Source organism: Borostomias antarcticus (assembly GCF_949987555.1).
Source record: "Borostomias antarcticus genome assembly, chromosome: 26".
NCBI classification, from domain to species: Eukaryota; Metazoa; Chordata; class Actinopteri; order Stomiiformes; family Stomiidae; genus Borostomias; species Borostomias antarcticus.
The window spans coordinates 10,029,556-10,050,446 of NC_140259.1; the positions used below are offsets into that span (position 1 = coordinate 10,029,556).

Genomic DNA, 20,891 nt, shown 5'->3' on the forward strand with positions numbered 1-20,891 from the left:
CCTATGACAGTTAAAATTTAATTTGCAAATGTTTTACTTAAGGGTTCTCACAATGTAACATAACCTCAACTGGCACCAGGCAGATAACTCAAAGTATATTTGACATGATAATGACGATGACTTAAAGGAGTAGTTTGGTATTTGATCATGAACATGATAAACGCGCACCCTGGCTCGTTGCTAGCTATGGGCACACTTGAAAAACTCTAAAAAGTAGATATACGTGGATTTCAATGGCAGGAATTACATGGTTTATGCTTACCATGCTCATTTCGAAACAACAGTAACTTGTAAACAGTACTAATTTCACCGAACATACAACAGCCATCCCTTCACGCTGTAAACCTCTGCGAAATTCGGATTCGGATGAATTTCGTGGAGGTTTACAGCGTGAAGGGTTGGCTGTTGTATGTTCGGTGAAATTAGTACTGTTTACAAGTTACTGTTTTGAAATGCAGAGGTGAAAGGACCTACGGTGTTTACAGGACGACTTCAGAGCTTGGTAAGCATAAACCATGTAATTCCTGAATTTGAAATCCACGTATATCATACTTTTTCGAGTTTTTCGAGTGTGCCCATAGCTAGCAAAGAGCCAGGGTGTGCGCGCCGACGTTATTGACACAGAACTCTACTGCACAAAACAGAAATATTTGAACCTGTACTAGTCAGATACATGCCAGGGAAGCCAGGAATAGGGCTAAACATGACATTCAGTGTCCTCATCCTTTAAGGGAACAGAGAAGCAGACTCCTAAGAGAACAGACGGAGTTTAAATGGGAGTAAATGTCAGATTGGAAAATGCAAAGGACCTCAAATGTACAATTGGGCTTCCATATAGTGTTTCTCATGGGAAAGAAGTTCCCGATGTGTCCCCTACTTAGCAACATTGCTCCTCCGTTTACCTCAGTAGGCTAATGGATTGTATACGTTTAAACAGACTCTTTGTGTTCAGTTGGGGTTGGAGGGTCAAGGGAATGACAGGGGGACAAGATGCTCTTTTATTTGAAGGGGGGGGGGGGGGGGGGGGGGGGGGTTCTTGTGTAGCGTAATTCATCCATACTGCAGCTGGACCTGTTGGACCCTGTATGTGTCAAAGTCCTCCGGCAGGGTGTCTGGAGGGAGGAAGAGCAGGAGGACATGGCTCAGCACACAGTCCTTTCAGTAGCCTGCTAGAAGCCATGCAGCAGGTTGACATTTTATTGACACCGCCAGGAACGACAAATAGGGTGTGCACTTGAATTTACATTCCCACTTTAATTGCAGTTCTGGGATTATACGCCTCAGGCAAGCTCAATATAGTACCGACAACGTTTGAAAGGTTTTCCCGTCTGAAGCAGGTGTGGTGCGTTGGGATGCTCACCGTTGCAGCGGTAGCGTAAATTGGCCCAGATGATGTTCTCCTGGGAGAAGCAGAAGACGCCCAGGCGTCCACCCCTCATGGTGGTGTCTATGATGATGCCTGTGTCAGCCACCATCTGAGGACCCTCGTAGAAACGCACTCTGAACACACACACACAGACCAGCAGCTGTTAGTGGGACTTAGCGGGTCACCCTAGACCCAGATTAGACCTGTATTACTATATCATGGGCTACAGTGGCCCTGTAGTCCAAAACACGATCCCCTTTCACAAAACACGACATTTCGCAAAACACAAAGACGTTTCACAAAACACGGACATCTTTTGGGGGGGAAATGTGTTTTGTGGCGTCTTATTTTCTTTTCCTTACAGTCCTTCTCTCCTACAGTAGGCAACACACCTGTCTACCAGCCAACTCAGGTGTGCAAAAGAATTCAAAAAGGTCAAATGCGCCTAATCCTTTGTCTGGGCTGTGTTTTGACCTTTGAACCTACCTGATGTAGCCGTCGGCAGGCCGGTGCTGGAGGAACCAGCGGTAGGAGGTCTTGTCTTTCCAGCCCACGTTGCGAGCGTCTTTCCACAGGAGCCTCACCTGGTCGCTGGTATCCCCCGTGTGCCACAGAGAGTTGCGTAGGTTCTCTCCCGGGCCCGTGTTGGACTTCACCGCCTGGTCAACGCCACATGGAAGCAGAGAAAAGGGCAGCTATGGAAGGGACTGGCCCTTGACAAGACAAGTCATGAATCTAAGCATGTGATTTTGTGCCCATGAATAAGTAGAATATCAATATATATATTTATAAAATGTCAGAACCAAACTTAGTATTTAGCTTCTTCTACTGCATTCAGTAGCCTATCCAGTTTGCCACATACATGATTTCTGTCTGCATATTAATTCATAGCAGCAATATGACCATTATTGTTAATATACTTTCATATTTCTACAGAATGTAATTTGATATATTTTCTATGCTATATATGTCAGAGAATAGACAGGATCCAGGAGGTTAAGATGTTGAATATCCAGGATGTTGAATATTCAGGAGGTTAGGATGTTGAATATCCAGGATGTTGAATACCCAGGATGTTGAATATTCAGGATCTTGAATACCCAGGATGTTGAATATTCAGGAGGCTAGGATGTTGAATATCCAGGATGTTGAATACCCAGGATGTTGAATATCCAGGATGTTGAATACCCAGGATGTTGAATATTCAGGAGGTTAGGATGTTGAATACCCAGGATGTTGAATATTCAGGATCTTGAATACCCAGGATGTTGAATATTCAGGAGGCTAGGATGTTGAATACCCAGGATGTTGAATACCCAGGATGTTGAATATTCAGGAGGTTAGGATGTTGAATACCCAGGATGTTGAATATCCAGGATGTTGAATACCCAGGATGTTGAATACCCAGGATGTTGAATATCTAGGATGTTGAATACCCAGGATGTTGAAGACCCAGGATGTTGGTTACCTTTAGCTGAATGCCCGGTTCTGCCACGGCCCTGAAGGGGTTGGCCTGCCAGTACACCTGCTCCACCTGCTTCCACATCACCACATAGAAGCTGGAGCTGTCCTGGTAGCTGAAGATGAAGCCGGCGTAGTCGTCGTCTGTGACCGTGTTCACGTGAAATGTCCCTTCAAAATCGACGCCGCTGAACGCAGTATAACCTTGAGGGGCGAAGGAAGGGGATGTTAGACAATCGCAGGTTGAAGCCTAATGAAAGTGTTTCTTGGTGTTTCTTTTAAGAGGACTTACCAACAGCCAGTCCAGGGTCGCTGTTCATGGTTTGAACAATCTCTCTTCCCTTGGAGAGAGAACAAAAAAAAAAGTAATGGTTTGATTTTGTTTCACAGACAAAACTATAAAAGACTACAAACGCTATCAGAAAAATATGGTATTTATTTGTTTGTTTGTTTGTTATAACATTTATTTAACCAGGTCTCGTTGAGCTTAAAAAGTAAAAAGAGATCTGGTCAGAGACCAAACAGTAGGTGTGGCTCAGCTGTGTACCTGGTTCAACACCACCCAGTTGGGGTCTATCTGCGCCTCTCCCTCGGGGTCCAGGACCACCGTCTGGTACTCCCTGAAGTCCGTCAGCGTGACCTCTGCGTTCTCCGGACACACGTCGATGGGGTCCACGATGGTGTCGTTGTCAAAGTCGTGTTCGCACACGTTGCCCACGCCGTTGCCTGCATCGGAGGACATCGGTCCCGTTTGTGGATTTTTCAGGATAGAGCAGAAATATAGATCGGGTCATCTTTGTTGAAAGAATCCAGACACGTTTGTGTTGAAGACTGTGGACGGGTTATGATCTTCAAAAGTACGTTCTCCTAGACCTACACTGATAAGGATGATGATAATAACTCTAACTCATTTTGCATTTAAATTCATAGACCAACTGACCAACAAGATTATGGATGAAAGACATTTTTAAAAAGCTCCACCCTCACCGTCCGAGTCCTCCTGCAGGGGGTTGGGTATGAGTCTGCAGTTGTCGGGCCCTGGGGGCAGCAGGTCAGGAATACCATCAGCATCGTCGTCATCGTCACACTCGTCCCCGAGGCCGTCCCTGTCAGTGTCCAGCTGGGAGCTGTTGATGACCGCAGGGCAGTTGTCTCGAGAGTCCTGGTGCCCGTCGCCATCACTAAATATTAGAGAGGGAGAGATGGTGGTCGTACCTGTCTTTGTTGGTGTCACATGAACAGAGTCGTACGAGTCTTTGTTGGTGTCACATGAACACAGAGTCGTACCTGTCTTTGTTGGTGTCACATGAACAGAGTCGTACCTGTCTTTGTTGGTGTCACATGAACACAGAGTCGTACCTGTCTTTGTTGGTGTCACATGAACACAGAGTCGTACCTGTCTTTGTTGGTGTCACATGAACACAGAGTCGTACCTGTCTTTGGTGTCACATGAATACACAGTCGTACCTGTCTTTGTTGGTGTCACATGAATACAGAGTCGTACCTGTCTTTGTTGGTGTCACATGAACACAGAGTCGTACCTGTCTTTGTTGGTGTCACATGAACACAGAGTCGTACCTGTCTTTGTTGGTTTCACATGAACACAGAGTCGTACCTGTCTTTGTTGGTGTCACATAAACACAGAGTCGTACCTGTCTTTGTTGGTGTCACATGAACACAGAGTCGTACCTGTCTTTGTTGGTGTCACATGAACACAGAGTCGTACCTGTCTTTGTTGGTGTCACATGAACACAGAGTCGTACCTGTCTTTGTTGGTGTCACATGAACACAGAGTCGTACCTGTCTTTGTTGGTGTCACATGAACACAGAGTCGTACCTGTCTTTGTTGGTGTCACATGAACACAGAGTCGTACCTGTCTTTGTTGGTGTCACATGGGTCGCCAATCAGGTCGTTGTCCATATCCAGCTGAGGGAGAATAACATGTTTAGAGTCTGTGTTCATGTCGTCTACTAACGAGAACAATGACAAGACATCACCTCACCTGATCAGGATTTGGCACATAAGGACAACTGTCACAGGCGTCTCCAACTTTGTCCCCATCGCGATCTTTCTGGTCAGCGTTTGGAACCCTTTTGCAGTTGTCCTTATTATTGAGGATTCCTGGAAGCATGTTGTAAAGTACCCTTTTATTAATCTGTCATTGAACATGAAAGATATCGCTGGCAGCCCTGATTGGTCGATCGCTTCCACGCGAGTGACCCACTCACCATCGCCGTCGATGTCCGCATCACATTCGTCACCCAGTCTGTCCACATCGGTGTCCTTCTGGTCATTGTTCTTGACCCCTTGGCAGTTGTCGCAGGCGTCACCAAAGTCATCCTCGTCAATGTTACTTTGATCTACATTGGGCACCAGCACACAGTTGTCCTTGGAAAGGAAGGGGGACACACTTTTTATCATTCTGTTGACATTGTTTTATTGTCAGATCATAATCCTTAATTTTTGTATAAGTCGTAAATGTTTTCTCTAGACTTAGTAGCCCCTATACTGGAGTGATATATAACCATGTCTTTATAATTTGCATCTTTGACATATACAGTCATAAACATGACATAACCTGTCATATACATAACATAGCCTCTCATAGCGTAATCTAAGTCACATGGGAGGCCTCACCTGTGTGTTCAGGATTCCATCCCCGTCGGCGTCGTCATCACAGGTGTCCCCTATTCCGTCCCCATCTGCGTCTTCTTGGCCTGAGTTAGGCACAGTCACACAGTTATCCTGGAGACAGAAGAAAAACGGTAACAGCAAATTCAATAACCTTTATTTAAACTCGAAGGACACTGAGGTTGCCCTCATTTACAGTGACGACGAGTAAAAGAGATAAAATAATACAGAGATAAAACATGAATAAAACAGAGGTAAGGCAATAATAACACTAAAAGCACAACATGAAAATAGAGTAAAATAAGTTAAAATAAATAAGAACAGAACAAGAAATACAGCTAAAGACAATTACAGTAAGATGTGCAAAATTCAGAAATCATAGTTCTAAAATGACCAAACGAAGGGAGGGTAGCCATTTTAAAAGTGCTTTGGAGGGCATTCCAGGAGTTTGGAGCACTGACAGCAAAAGCAGTCATTCCTAGGTTGTAACTTGGATCTTTTCCTCCCAGGACTCAGGCTGGAGCCATGAGAGCATCTCACCTTGGCACAGCTCTTCTCAGGACACTGCAGTTTCTCATCAGGGAAGCCATCGATGTCGATGTCAGGGCCACAGAGATACCCGTTCCCCGCCCATCCAACGCCACACTGAGACAAGCAGAACAGACACATGAATACACACTGAGACAAGCAGAACAGACACATGAATACACACTGAGACAAGCAGAACAGACACATGAATACACACTGAGACAAGCAGAACAGACACATGAATACAAACGGAGACAAGCAGAACAGACACATGAATACAAACTGAGACAAGCAGAACAGACACATGAATACACACTGAGACAAGCAGAACAGACACATGAATACACACTGAGACAAGCAGAACACACATGAATACACACTGAGACAAGCAGAACAGACATGAATACAAACTGAGACAAGCAGAACAGACACATGAATACACACTGAGACAAGCAGAACAGACACATGAATACACACTGAGACAAGCAGAACAGACACATGAATACACACTGATACAAGCAGAACAGACACACATTACACTGATCATGTTCACTTCCATTTTGAAAACAGCAGTTAAATCAATGAAGCACATTTGAAATGAACACTATAAAGTTATCGCTCCACAACAACCATTGATTTCCATCTCTCAAACGTTCTGGGAGTCGTGTTCCTGGCCTCAGTGACCCGTGTTTCACCTGACACTCTATCTTCCCATCACGCAGGACGATGCATTCCCCGCTGGCGTGGCAGGGGTTGGGCTGGCCGTTACCACACGCTCTCTCCAGCCGGCAGCCGCGGCGCTGGTCTCCCACGTAGCCCGTCTTACAGGGTCCGCACCTGAACGAGCCCTGACGGCACACACACCTCACACATCTAGTTCCACTCCTCCTTTCATGGGAAGTATTTTCAAGTGAAGGATATTTGAGAAATGTTTAGATTTTTGGGGGGATAAAGCTTACAGGTGTGTTCAGACAGACAGAATTTTCCACACAACCTCCATTCTTGGGTCCCTCGCACTCGTTGAAGTCCTTGCAAACCTGGTTGGGATAGAAGTAAAAATCGGAATCGATTGATTTATAAAGACACTGCAGGTCGCTGAGCTTTTTGGTGGTAAATGGACGGCACTTATATAGCGCTTTTATCCAAAGCGCTCTACAATGAAGGCCTCTCATTCACCCATTCCTTCACACAACAATGGCGGCAGCTGCCATGCAAGGCTAGCCTGCTCATTGGGAGCAATTCAGGTAGTCAGGAGGAGCCGGGATTCGAACCACCGACCCTACGATCATTGGACGACCCGCTCTACCTCCTGAGCTACACTGCCGCCCCGTGGCGTTCTACCCTAGAGACGCTGCTTACCTGTTTGTTGGCGCTAGCGTAGGAGAGGCCCACTCCATGCACCTGGGGGCCCGAGTAGCCAGCAGGACAGGGGCCACAGCGGAACCCGGGGGATGTGTTGATGCATCGCACGCCCATGTGACACGGTATCACCACACACTAGGAACAGACACAGGTGACAGGGCATCGTCACACACTAGGAGCAGACACAGGTGACACGGTGTCATCACACACTAGGAGCAGACACAGGTGACACGGTGTCATCACACACTAGGAGCAGACACAGGTGACACGGTGTCATCACACACTAGGAGCAGACACAGGTGACAGGGCATCATCACACACTAGGAGCAGACACAGGTGACAGGGCATCATCACACACTAGGAGCAGACACAGGTGACAGGGCATCATCACACACTAGGAGCAGACACAGGTGACAGGGCATCATCACACACTAGGAGCAGACACAGGTGACGGTATTGATACAGACGGTCTGTATCAATCAATCAATCTGTCTGTATATTGCGTGTAACTGTTGTTATTGAATGTCTTTCGACACTGAGAATGTAATGTGGAAAATTAACCACTGAAGATTAGGTGATATTAGTTGCCAGTGTAAAGGTAGGAGTCTGGTCTGCGATGTGTTCTTTGCCCAGCAGGGAGGAATTCGAACCTACATTCTTACAACTTACTTATGACTCTGTTTTTTAGGAGGACTCACGGTTCACTGGGTCACACCAGGTTTGTCTCACCTCGTCCACATCAGTGCAGTGGGTTCCGTTGCCCACCAGGCCGTCAGGGCACGGCCCACACTTGATGCCCGCGGGGGTCTCTACACACCTCACCCCCGGGTGGCAGGGGTTAGGGACGCAGGAGGGGCGGGGGGGCTCCGGACCCCGCATGCCTGGTGGGCGGGTCAACAGTCAACACAAATCCACATTAGTATTGATGCAGGTTTCCACTGTTCTTATGTCCAATGTCGCCACCTACTGCAGCCACTGGAAATTGCATTTGGCCATGGCCACTCACCACAAGCCTCACACTCCATCACTGTGTTCTTTAGAAACACAATCTCCTTGATCTGGATGGAGAAAGCCATACCATTAGTTCTGATAAATACTACATACCTTTATAATACTACATACCCCATTGATAAATATATATATGTGCCACCATATTTTGTTACAGTTTACCTGTTGTTTGAGAAGTTCTTTAATCTCAGCCAGTGCCTGATTTGTCCCCTTGATTTGATTGATGATTTCTCCATCTGATGAGGTGAAAAAGGTAATAATTCATATATTGGTATTTGAGACCTTTCATATATTTTTATACTGCATTTTAGATGACAGTGCTGATGGACTTCCTGTTTAGTCCTTCTAGTCTTTACTGATGGACTTCCTGTTTAGTCCTTCTAGTCTTTTCTGATGGACTTCCTGTTTAGTCTATCTATCTTTACTGATGGACTTCCTGTTTAGTCCTTAGTCTTTACTGATGGACTTCCTGTTTAATCCTTCTAGTCTTTTCTGATGGACTTCCTGTTTAGTCCTTCTAGTCTTTACTGATGGACTTCCTGTTTAATCCTTAGTCTTTACTGATGGACTTCCTGTTTAGTCCTTAGTCTTTACTGATGGACTTCCTGTTTAATCCTTAGTCTTTACTGATGGACTTCCTGTTTAGTCCTTAGTCTTTACTGATGGACTTCCTGTTTAATCCTTAGTCTTTACTGATGGACTTCCTGTTTAGTCCTTAGTCTTTACTGATGGACTTCCTGTTTAGTCCTTCTAGTCTTTTCTGATGGACTTCCTGTTTAGTCCTTCTAGTCTTTACTGATGGACTTCCTGTTTAGTCATTCTACTCTTTTCTGATGGACTTCCTGTTTAGTCCTTCTACTCTTTACTGGTGGACTGAAAAAGTTCGATTTGAGGACCCTGCCGAGTTTGGGCCCATTCCAAGGAGGGTGGTCCCAGCTGATTGGAGGATGCCAGGTTGGCATGCATGGAACCTACAGCAGGATCTGCTGATTGACCCAGCTCTGCCCCCTGGGGGTCTGTGTGGGTCAACATCTCGTGAGCATGAAGGGAAATAAATGTGCTCTTCTCATTAGCATCCCTGTTTACCGACTGGAATTCAGAGAAGAAAGCCCCCGAGAGAGAACAGAGAGAGCAGGAAAACACCATTTCACACGTCACACACTTTTCATCTGCAGAAGCTGTTGATTGGTGTGAGAGTGTAAGCCTGGCCATTGGCTGTTAAATATGAACTCTAATGTCGTTATTTTAGTAAAGATAACGTTTTGCAGAATTCAGTTCAGTTCAGGGCTGTCCACATGAGAGGTGATGTATATTGTCCATTCTAATTACACACTTTACCTTTGATAGTATTCTAGTTTTACTTTAAAGTATTGTTTGTATTTAATTAACGTGTCATATTCAACAATGTCAGAAAACAAAACCTACTTGAAATAGCTTTGTAAACAAGGCGGTATCTATGAACAGACAACCAATCAGCAAACCTTTTCGCTCTATGAATCTCTCTATGTAACGATGAGGAAAAATGGTGAGACAAAAATCAGATCAATCAATCAAAGCTTCAGATCCACTTACCTCTCTGGCCATCCACGATATTACAGCCCAAACTCAGAGCACCAATCAACACCAACATGTGCAACATGGTTTCATCCGTTTTCCGCCTCAGTCTGAGGAGTAGTGAGGTTCGGGCGTGGAGGGAGGTCCTCTCCTGGCGAGAGAAGCAGCTTGTGGAGGAGGTCTGGAGGAGGCAGGAGTGTGTGTCCTCTCCTCCCTGCCCCTCGCCTTTATACCCCCCTCCATCTGGGTGACTGGACGGGGGGTCCTCTGGAACCTCTCCCCCCGGAATGTTCCACGTAAGAGAGGCAAGGCCAAACACACAGGGGCTGAACACAAGCAAGACCATCTCTATCCCAAACACACAGGGGCTGAACACAAGCAAGACCATCTCTATACCAAACACATGGTGGTTTTGGAGTTCTATACTGTCTAATTAAAGATACATTCAGTAATGAGTGAAACATATTGGGCTAATTACCCAGATTCATTCTAGTCAATTAGCAAGAGGCCCCTTCCATGGAGAATGTCCACTGACCTATTGTTTAGTCTGTGACTGAGCTCAATTTGTGTGGTTTGAACAGTCCTGTTTTATACAATGATTAAAGTGAAAGTTATATTTTCCTACGTTTTCCAGTGATTTTGTGAAATTCACCCTACTTTTCTAACTAGCATGACGCGGCCATGTCTTTGCACTGTCCTGTCCTGTCCTGCACCCTGTCCTATGTCGTCTGCAAGCGTGTCTTAATCCTGGTCAAATTCCTAGTATTTGTGTATCATATAAATGGCAAATAAAATGGATCTTGAATGTTGAATCAGATGTGTGCACCAATCACACCTAAGAATAGAATGGAATAGAATGTTAATTTTCCATGTGTAACAAATTCAGGTAAAAGGAAGCAGGACTGGTTTAATCCACTACAGATTTTGGGACTGAAATGTGATGTGAATGTGAGCGTTGGTTGGTTTGTGTGTTGCATGTCTTGTTTGCCAGTGATGGAGCCAACAGATGTGAGCCACATTCCAGCTCAGGCCCCCCTGAGGCCTTCACATGGTGCACCTTGACTGGCTTTCAGGACTTCCAGTGCATTCATCCTCCTCCTCCTCCTCATCCTCCTCCTCCTCCTCCCTCCCCGACCCCCAGCGCGAGAGACGCCTTTTGGTCTGGTCTGGAAAAACAAAGAGGCCTAGATTCCTGTACAAAACATTAAACTGTCCAATGCTTCAAATAGTTATCTTAAAAGATCAAGTTAACTTAGGTGTGAATTCACTGATTGAATCTGTCACTTTCCTAATGCATTTATCTTGTTTCTTTTTAAAAAATGTTCCATTTTCTTTCTTTAAACTTTTAGCCACGTCGATGAAAATGAGACATAAATCTCTCTTAGGTGTCTTCCAAAGCTCAATGTGCTCATATGATTGAATAAAAAACCTTATTTTCTTGACACCATTTCCGGTGGAGCTACATACTGTAGGCTACCCAAGACCTAACCCTGCTAGTGTGTGAGGAGGGAAGCTAAGGGAACACTCAGGGGAGTCAGTGATCACTTCTACTGCTGTGAGGACTGTAAGGTCAAGGGGTCAAAAGCCGTGACCTTCTGTAAAGTTCATCTGACATGGTTAATTACTCTTTCTACAAATGTTTGTCAGCAAGGCAGGAGGTTCCAAAACTTTCTCAGCGACATGACCCCAGATTGACCTTAAGGAATGTTCTGTCTATCCCTGGCTACTGGAACATAACAACACTTCATCTAGATGTATTATAGTATTGAGAATTATATGAAACTGTGTTTCATCTGTATACATTTATCCTGCATTACTACTCTGAGAAAAGCATGAAATGATTCGATTCAGCTCCTCAGTATGGCGTTCTCTTCAAAGGTCATAATATTATTCAAAGGTGAGTAATAGCAGAAAACAAAATTAGAAAGTGAGAAACAACTTTGTCTCGCCTTTATTAAAGGACACGATGTTTGTCTTGTTTTGTAAAAAGCAACCACATTCTTCACATATATTGCTTTATTCACATTCCCGTGTCTGATTTAGTCAGATTGTGCTTGTTTTTCAGACTGAAATAGGTTTGAACGGGTGGAAACCAAAACCAATGCTGGAAGCAGAAGCACATTTTGAACAGAGGCCTTCCAAAAAACACTCAACTATAGTTCACCACATGCTGTTGCACACAGTAACCGATACTCACTGATGGAAAATAAATACATAAATAAATAAGTAGATAATATACTGGTAGGGTGTGAAACTTCTGCGAGCTATTCACAGAATCCCCGTGCGATTTAAAGCACCATTTGCTTCAACAGAAAGGGCCTCATTTGATAAACATCAAACTGCCTCTTCCCCCAGCAGGGCGTGGCCGACCCCATCGTACCTAAACAGATCTGGAGCATTTGGGGGGGGGGTGGGTCTACTCTGGTCAGTTTGTGGATGTTGGATGAGGAGGAGGAGGGGAGGGGGAGGGTCTCTACTCTGCTTTTTTGGACTTCCTCTTGCGGGTTCCTTCGCTCAGCTCCTCTTTGGTTTTGACGGGCGAGGCGGGGGGCGGGGGCGCGGCGGCGTGGTGGTCCTCCTCGCCGCCCCCCAGGGCGGAGCCGAACAGCAGGTGGCACGTCCAGGACTCGATGAGGGCGAAGGGGGAGCTGTGAGAGTGGCGGGCGGTCAGGAACACCTGCGGAGAGAAGGAAACAGGAAACAGGAAGCAGTCTGAACAGGAAACAGGAAACAGGAAGTATGTTCTGATATCCGAGCTACTCTTTCAACACACAGCTTTTTTGATTTAACATATCATTATGAAATAATAGATAGCAAACTGTAATCGCTACAGAAAAATGACACCATGGGCGTTCAGACAGGTATAGCCTCGCAAATTCTGTCTGCTACCGTCGGCACCGGGTACGATTACGCAATCTGCGTGAGTCATCAACATGAGACAGAAGTAACTAGTGTGCCCGTTTCATAACCGGCAAAATGGCCGCTGATCGTCGCAAAACAAAAAAGGTGCCTGAGGCACAAGAAGAACCCAAACATGGACACGACCCAGGAGATAAAGTCAAGAACATTCATTTGTTAAAGCAAATTATAGTTTGCAATAAAGGCACTAAGATTTAGATTAAATGCGGTTACATACAGGTAATCCCGTAGATTAAAAAATTACATTTATTTTCAGAGACTTGGTTGATATGGTCAATTCTGTTTGTAATATTGCACTTATATTAGTAGTGAATATAATGTAGTGAAGTAAATAAGGAGGTACCTTAGAAGTCACCATGAACAGAGTGAACAGACAGATGAGGGTGCTCTTGGACACGGGGAGAAGATGGGCTTCCTGGAGTGTGAAGAGAATGGCTCCGTACAGACTGGCTTTAGTAGGGCTAGAGAGAGAGAGAGAGAGAGAGCTTTACTAGGGCTAGAGAGAGAGAGAGAGAGAGTACAGACTGGCTTTAGTAGGGCTAGAGAGAGAGAGAGTACAGACTGGCTTTAGTAGGGCTAGAGAGAGAGAGAGAGAGCTTTAGTATGGCTAGAGAGAGAGAGAGAGCTTTAGTAGGGCTAGAGAGAGAGAGAGAGCTTTAGTAGGGCTAGAGAGAGAGAGAGAGAGAGAGAGAGAGCTTTACTATGGCTAGAGAGAGAGAGTACAGACTGGCTTTAGTAGGGCTAGAGAGAGAGAGAGAGAGAGCTTTACTATGGCTAGAGAGAGAGAGAGAGAGAGAGAGCTTTACTATGGCTAGAGAGAGAGAGAGTACAGACTGGCTTTAGTAGGGCTAGAGAGAGAGAGAGAGAGAGAGAGTACAGACTGGCTTTAGTAGGGCTAGAGAGAGAGAGAGAGAGAGAGAGAGAGAGAGAGAGCTTTACTATGGCTAGAGAGAGAGAGAGAGAGAGAGAGTACAGACTGGCTTTAGTAGGGCTAGAGAGAGAGAGAGAGAGAGAGAGAGAGAGAGCTTTACTAGGGCTAGAGAGAGAGAGAGAGAGAGAGAGAGCTTTACTAGGGCTAGAGAGAGTACAGACTGGCTTTAGGGCTAGAGAGAGAGAGAGAGAGAGAGAGCTTTACTATGGCTAGAGAGAGAGAGAGTACAGACTGGCTTTAGTAGGGCTAGAGAGAGAGAGAGAGAGAGAGAGAGAGAGCTTTACTATGGCTAGAGAGAGAGAGAGAGAGAGAGAGAGCTTTACTAGGGCTAGAGAGAGAGAGAGAGCTTTACTAGGGCTAGAGAGAGAGCCCTCATCCACCCCCCGAGCCCTCAGAGAAACATCCCCCCCCCGAGCCCTCAGAGAAACATCCACCCCCGAAACATCCACCCCCGAGCCCTCATCCACCCCCCGAGCCCTCAGAGAAACATCCACCCTCGAGCCCTCAGAGAAACACACTCACAATGACATGTTCAGGATTTCATTGGTCTCCGGCCTCCACACGCCGCGCAGCAGTTGTTCAAAGTTGGACATGAGAGCCACTCCTGATCCTGCGAGGTTAGAAATAGAAAGTAGGAATAATTCAGGCGGAAGGTCTGTGACGTGCTTCTGGGGTTTCATATTCGTTTTCCCCCCTTTCCCTCCTTTTCAAAATGGAGGAGGCCCACGAGTCTGGGCTGAGTTTCCCAGAGGCATCGTAGCGCTATGATGAACGCCATAGCTTGCGATGAACGTAGCGCTACGATGCCTCTGGGAAACTCAGCTCTGAGCCTCATCTCTGCAGCAGCGGTGAGCTGGTGCGCTTAGACACTGAACCGACCTTTCACGTAGCCAACGAGGACCATGATGAGGAAGCCGTGGTGGTAGGCGTGGTGGGCGTGGTGCACGCCGGCGGCGATCTTACGGGTGCGGACGACCTCCTTTAGAGCCACCAGCACCAGTTTGACCGGCAGGAACGCCACGCATTTGTAGAACAGGTTGAGAGGACAGTAAAAGATGAGGTACCTGTTAAGGAGGGAAAGAGAAAAAATAGTCTTTGTTTTGCTGCTTGGCGATTAGGGCTGGGTATCGACTCGAATTTCAAGAATCGATTCGATTCCGATTCACAAGGTTCAGAATCGATTATCACGATTCAATTCGATTTGATTCGATTCAATATCGATTCGGTTAGTGTTACTAAAAACTTCTTTTTTTTTCTGTAACCTTAATAACATGACTGCCAAGTTATGCAACACATCAATACTAGGGCTGGGTATCGATACTGATTTCCAAAAATGAATGAATGAATGAATCATTGAATGAATGAATGAACTATTCATTTCATTCATTCATTAAATAAAAGATCGATTTTGGGATTCATGAATCGATTCTGAATCATTTGATCGATGAATCGATTTTTTAAACCCAGCCCTATTGGCGACAATATTGGATGTATTGATAAGAGTTCTGAGACTATTAATCAACTTCGAAGTTTGATTCAGCAACCATGTTTGAAATAAGCTTACCAGACGGCTGAGGCTAGCAGGATGTGGCTGTTGTGTTGGAAATAGTCGAGGGGGCAGCCCCCAAGCATGATGTCTGCTAGGATGTAGCTCCCAAAGCAGTAGAGCATGGCGCAGAGCCAAGAGGCCACCGGGCTCCTACGAGACACCTCCACGGACCCTGCAGAACAATAACACGCTTACAGATTAGGGATTTCTCCATGCTTCACATGTGGTGTGTGTGTGTGTGTGTGTGTGTGTGGGGGGGGGGGGGGGCACGCACATTCTTTGCGTTAACCATTACATTTCATTCATGATTCATTTGTTAAATTAATTTGTTTGTTGGGTCTGTGACCAATGGCTCATTAAAATGTAACAAGAAGAGAGAAAATCAAAGTCTCTTTCACGTGATCTACTGTAGAAGAGGACATGTTGATCTACAGTAGAAGAGGACATGTTGATCTACTGTAGAAGAGGACATGTTGCCTATAGGTTGTAGGAACGTCGCCGTCGCAGCATAAATCTATGTATGAGTCACTGTCCCGGCTGCCAAACTGTAGCGATCCCCAAGAACAGGTGGATTGTGGGTCAAGGAGCGATTAGCCTGCTGTTTGAACAGAAAACGGATCCCTTTGAGACATGTGGCCTAAAAATACATGTCGCTCTATACTGCATTTATCACTTAGCAACTGGCAGGCCTGGCTTGACCTCTGACCTCGACACCCCCTGGTGCTCAGAACCATTCATGAGTTCTCACAAAATATTGTAGTGTGCGAATGAAACAACGAAAATGGTGAGCGTTAAGAAATATTATTTTCTTAAGGATTAGGCCTACTGCAAAACAAACAGTGTGATACCGCTGTTTATGACCAATATGAACTGGAAGAGCTCATATATCCTGACCATGATTGCATTATGTATTTTGACCCTATGCATGTGAGACATATGACCCAGGTTGTCTCTGGCAACTGCAGCTCCTCGTTTTTGTACAGTAGGTCCTTCAATTTGTGAAATGAGAGTTTTGATAACTGGAATGGAGCTATTTATTGTGCGTTTGTTTTCTTTCAGTAGAAAATGTGTCGTTGGCTGTGTGAGTGAGTGAGTGTGTGAGTGAGTGAGTGAGTGAGTGAGTGAGTGAGTGAGTGAGTGGAGTGAGTGAGTGAGTGAGTGAGTGAGTGAGTGAGTGAGTGAGTGAGTGAGTGAGTGAGTGAGTGAGTGAGTGAGTGAATGCGCGTATTTGTCCATTTGATTTCATCCAGAAACGTCATGTCTATGACCACTACTTGGCTACTATTTCTACATTTATTTGGCCAGCCCATACAATGGCAAACAAAACTCCATAAACTATAAAGGCGTAAACCCTATTTCATGTGCCCTGTGGACAGACACGTTCTGAAGCAGAAGCCCCGAAGCTCGCTGACATCTATTTAAGGACATTCTATTTATTGCATGATCGCCAAAGCTTTTGGTATGCACAGACTCTCTCTCGGATTTCACACGGAATACCCGTCTCTGAGGGGGTTAAACACTGGAAAATGTGAGGCATTAATGAAAGCTGCTTTGGTGTAGCTTAATTCTTCTGGTGAATTCATGTTTGGGCTTAATGAGCCAAGATCCAAGTTCAAACTGCAACATTTGATTTCAAAGTGATCTCAAATTTGATTTCAAAAGTATAATTTGATACCCTATCCTTCGCATAGGTCATGAAAGTGTGCAGAGTTCTATGGTGTGTGCATCAGCATAGGCCTATTAATTGCATTGTTGCTTTTAGATGACAGCACATGTTGCAGTCGCTTGCCTATCAGTGCGTCCTATACGACACTAGACTAATTATAGTCTACAACCTCTTAACATAGTGGACGATTGTTTTTCTATGAATAAAAAGAAGGGAAACGAACAGGAAAACCCTACTCACCTGGTTCATACTTGAGGTAGAGAATGGAGACGATGTAATAAGCAACGTCAAAAACGGGAAACATGCTCATTTTGGAAAAATATTGGGCAAATTCTCCCAGATTGAGGACTTCCAACACGTCCATTTTTAAAGATTTAGTCTATTGTATGATCACTGCGCAATTAGAATGGCCCTTGTCCTGCGACTCGTCACGAAGTCCCCCGTCTTCACGAGTCAAAACTCTGACACTCAAGCCTCCCTATTAATAAACCTCATCTGGACCCTGAGCATTTGTTCTCAGCCGAGCGTGTTTTTCTATTTGCCCTCTCCATGTAGGCTCGTCCCCGTCTCCTCGCTGCTGTAGAGAAATGATTGATTATTACAGATCATCAATGGCATATATCATGCAAATCGTCTAAATTCGCTGATATTAGATTAAATAGGCTGTATAACGGTAGTAGGCTATATATGGCGTTCATAGCGTTGGTGTCGAGGTGCGCATGTCAGTAGCGGCTCTGGATGTCATGCGAGGAAAACCTTGAATTGTCTTGTCACTGAGCAAAATAATGCATATTTGTCACCAACATAAATAAATAAGCCTAAATGTAGGCTAAACATGTCATAACAGACCCTAGGCCTAGATTTTGTTAGAATTGTATTTGATTGCAAATGGTTGGATCATGTTGTATACGGAAAGCCTATTTTTTACAATACGACAGGCTAATTAACAATTGTAGCATATTCTCTTCTAGGCTATTCTTGGCGTAGGGCTGTGTTAACGATATTTGGTCGTCTTGACCAAGAAATGCACCATGTAACGGAGTTTAGTAGGTAAGGTGGGCTAATAGAAACTGCGTGCTCATCTGGTGTCTCTATCTAGCACTAGTGATTCCGGACTTACTGGGTGAGGTAGGACCATGAGTCTGCATAATAAAAGTTGATTGATTGATTGATTGTAGGTACTACGGATAGGAAGGTGTACATATTTAATAGCTGTACATTCAAATTAAATACCGTTGTGCAACTACTCACGTTTTAATAGCTGTATCGGAATGTTAACCCCTACAACTAGACCTATCTCACATACTTTTGGTGCAACCCAGTTCTACTACTAGGATGCTGTACTCCTATTGGTCAAAGTAACCCCAACCAACCCGCTATTGGACAATCTTTTCACTACGTATGCGGATGTGTTCTGGTGGCTTTCTGGGTCTGCTGTGGACAAAATGATTGGGGATCTGTTGATATTCGGGTAATATTTGCTGTCTTCAATGTTAGTTTTCAGTAAAGATGTTACTATAGTATGCTTATATGTGCTGTTTACTTACTAACGCTATTCACTATCGAGAAATATAACATATTAGCTAGCTATGTCCAGCCAGCCAGCTAGCTAAACGTATAGCTTGTATGTCAATAACATGAGTGTGCTATCAACATAGCTGACTGTCAGAAATACGAATACTCTATTTATATACTGTTAGTATATATTATTAATTATATTATATAGTATATATAGTAATAATAATATATTAATAATAATAATAGTAATCCATAATATAATTATTATATAGTATTAATTCTTCTATTTATATACTGTTAGTGTATATAACCCTATAGTTATATTAATACATCCTTGCTCTATACATCCTTTCTGACTGTGTGTATTCTTTGAAGGACCCTGTTAATGAACGCTGGTGCTGTGTTAAACTTCAAACTGTGAGTAACTTATTCTTCCCCAAAATAGCTAGACAACACATCTGAGTAATAAATCAATAAATCAAATAGTGATAGATTAAATACTAACGTTTAACAAAATCCTTTCATGCAGAAAGAGAAAGGAGACGGGAAGTCATGGATTTGGAGACGAGCCGAGGGGACCTACGACAGGTGGGATGTAGACCTGACTAAAGCGCTTATATGTGACCGTCTTGCTTTATCTTCACTAAATCCCATATTCTTTGTGTAGGTGATAACATCCGGGAGTTCCTGCTCAGTCTACGTTACTTCCGGATCTTCATTGCATTGTGGAACATCTTCATGATGTTTTGCATGATTGTGTAAGTTCATGTTAGATTTAATTTCGGTCTTGGCAAGGATTTTAGGTAGGGTCGGGGTGAAAATATGATGTTTGCAAAGGTATATGTGTAATGCTGCTGTGTTTAAACTGTGAATTTATAAAACATTTACAGGTTATTTGGATCATGATCAGCTCGACTGAAGGGTTTCCCCTGAGAAGGAGAACACGTGAGGAACACGTTCCTCGGACGGGGAACTCAGTCTTGTGTCATCAGGCTGTGTGTGCATTTCCCTGCGTCCTTATTCCCTGTGGTTGTTGTTTTTTAAAGAATACTACACACACTACAACATTAAATACATCTGTCATAAATGTAGGTTAAAATAACTGTTTTGAGTCTCTTCTAGGCTTTCTTATTTTGTTTAAACTATGAATAGAGTCAAGGAGGTTTATTTTTCATATGTATATAATACAGGTACCATGTACTATGAAATGCTCAGTCATAGTCATCCATCTTGTGCTCTTTTTCTGGTTCATCTGGTTCAGTCTTATCTACAGTAGTATGTCGAGGTGTTCCTAATTATTTTTATATTTTATCTGAATGTTCTATTATGTAAGCCTAGTAGATATATGACAGTATAACAAAATCCATAAATCCAATAAAATGTTTACCTTGTGGGATACTTTTCATTCAAAGGTTTAGGCTGTCATGTTTCTGACATCCAGACTTCATTGTATAAAAGTTTCAATGCATATTTTTGTTTTATCCATGATCCAGTTTTATATAAATAAACCTTTAATCTGAAATATTCTTATCATTTTGGTAATTGGGGTCTGAAATGCTGCATGAATTCAGTATCCAGTATTGTGCACTGTTTGCTGCTATTTAAAACCACACCATGATGACTTATAGCCTATTACATTCATCACTGCATTATATACATGGCTAGTATGGCCCCATAGGTGTCTTTGGATGGGTGTATTTAATGCAGACCCCTCTTAAATCAACAACAACAACTAGGCATCCCTCTTAAATAAACAACAACTACGCATACCTCTTTACTCATGATTGCTGACCCAACAATGATTGGATTGGTAAAAGCAAGCTCCTGACTGTCCATCAGTCATGTCAAATCTGATTTCTGCAAGGACTGGATGATGGAAGGATGTATTTGAGAGTATGCAGCCAGTCAGGGCCCATGTCCCAACATGCTTTGCGAGAGCGCTTTTCAGCAGCAGGGTCAGAGTTGGGTTGCCAGGTTTGAGCAGAACTTCTCGGTTGCCATGGCATCATTTTCCCAAATATACAATGATGGGAAAAAAAACACTCTTATCTGAATCCTACGGTTCTGTGACAGACATTACATACGTATTTGTTATGGCTGTCAATGAGAGACTATGTTACTAGACAAGGAAACGATGCTTGTCTAGTAACAGTAATAATATTATTAATAATAATACATTTTATTTGTAATGCACTTACAAATCCAAAGAGCTACAGAGAAAAAACCAGAACATGAGAATAATCATTGAACACGAACACTATATATATATAAATAAATACAATACACATTCACACATTTTTTATATCTAGGTTCCATGTAATAAAAATGGCTCATGTTGTATTATGTATTAAATGATCTCTTTAGGGCGTGCAAGGCAAGGCAAGGCAAGTTTATTTA

At 43.9% G+C, this 20,891-nt stretch overlaps 3 protein-coding genes across 3 annotated transcripts; 1 reads left to right on the forward strand and 2 right to left on the reverse strand.

Moving 5' to 3' along the window:
• Window positions 1-1,050: 1,050 nt before the first annotated feature.
• comp (cartilage oligomeric matrix protein) lies at window positions 1,051-8,597 on the reverse strand (the record flags this gene model as incomplete). Its single annotated transcript, XM_084459141.1, has 18 exons — window positions 1,051-1,112; window positions 1,361-1,500; window positions 1,853-2,025; window positions 2,835-3,031; window positions 3,120-3,168; window positions 3,375-3,553; window positions 3,815-4,008; window positions 4,702-4,754; window positions 4,831-4,949; window positions 5,057-5,216; window positions 5,466-5,573; window positions 6,000-6,104; window positions 6,683-6,835; window positions 6,947-7,024; window positions 7,347-7,484; window positions 8,079-8,230; window positions 8,356-8,407; window positions 8,520-8,597. Coding segments are annotated over 18 exons (2,190 nt in total), but the record flags the coding sequence as incomplete, so codon positions are not given.
• A 3,787-nt stretch (window positions 8,598-12,384) lies between these two features.
• tmem38a (transmembrane protein 38A) lies at window positions 12,385-18,279 on the reverse strand (the record flags this gene model as incomplete). The annotated part of the gene is made up of 7 exons (XM_084459211.1): window positions 18,228-18,279; window positions 17,217-17,550; window positions 15,326-15,482; window positions 14,641-14,825; window positions 14,284-14,371; window positions 13,174-13,291; window positions 12,385-12,588 (listed from the first exon to the last, which is right to left on the reverse strand). The coding sequence occupies exons 2-7, from the start codon at window positions 17,338-17,340 to the stop codon at window positions 12,385-12,387; spliced, it is 876 nt and encodes a 291-aa protein (XP_084315337.1). The 5' UTR covers window positions 17,341-17,550; window positions 18,228-18,279.
• Window positions 18,280-18,386: 107 nt separating this feature from the next.
• Window positions 18,387-20,008, forward strand: smim7 (small integral membrane protein 7). The gene is made up of 5 exons (XM_084459218.1): window positions 18,387-18,447; window positions 18,870-18,911; window positions 19,024-19,082; window positions 19,162-19,252; window positions 19,385-20,008. The coding sequence occupies exons 1-5, from the start codon at window positions 18,422-18,424 to the stop codon at window positions 19,398-19,400; spliced, it is 234 nt and encodes a 77-aa protein (XP_084315344.1). The 5' UTR covers window positions 18,387-18,421; the 3' UTR covers window positions 19,401-20,008.
• The last annotated feature ends 883 nt before the right edge of the window (window positions 20,009-20,891 follow it).

Coding starts and splice junctions, on each gene's coding strand:
- smim7 (XM_084459218.1), top strand. CDS start 18,422: ATGATTGGGGATCTGTTGATATTCGG. Junction 18,912..19,023: donor GCTGTGTTAAACTTCAAACT/GTGAGTAACTTA, acceptor CCTTTCATGCAG/AAAGAGAAAGGAGACGGGAA. Junction 19,083..19,161: donor GCCGAGGGGACCTACGACAG/GTGGGATGTAGA, acceptor TTCTTTGTGTAG/GTGATAACATCCGGGAGTTC.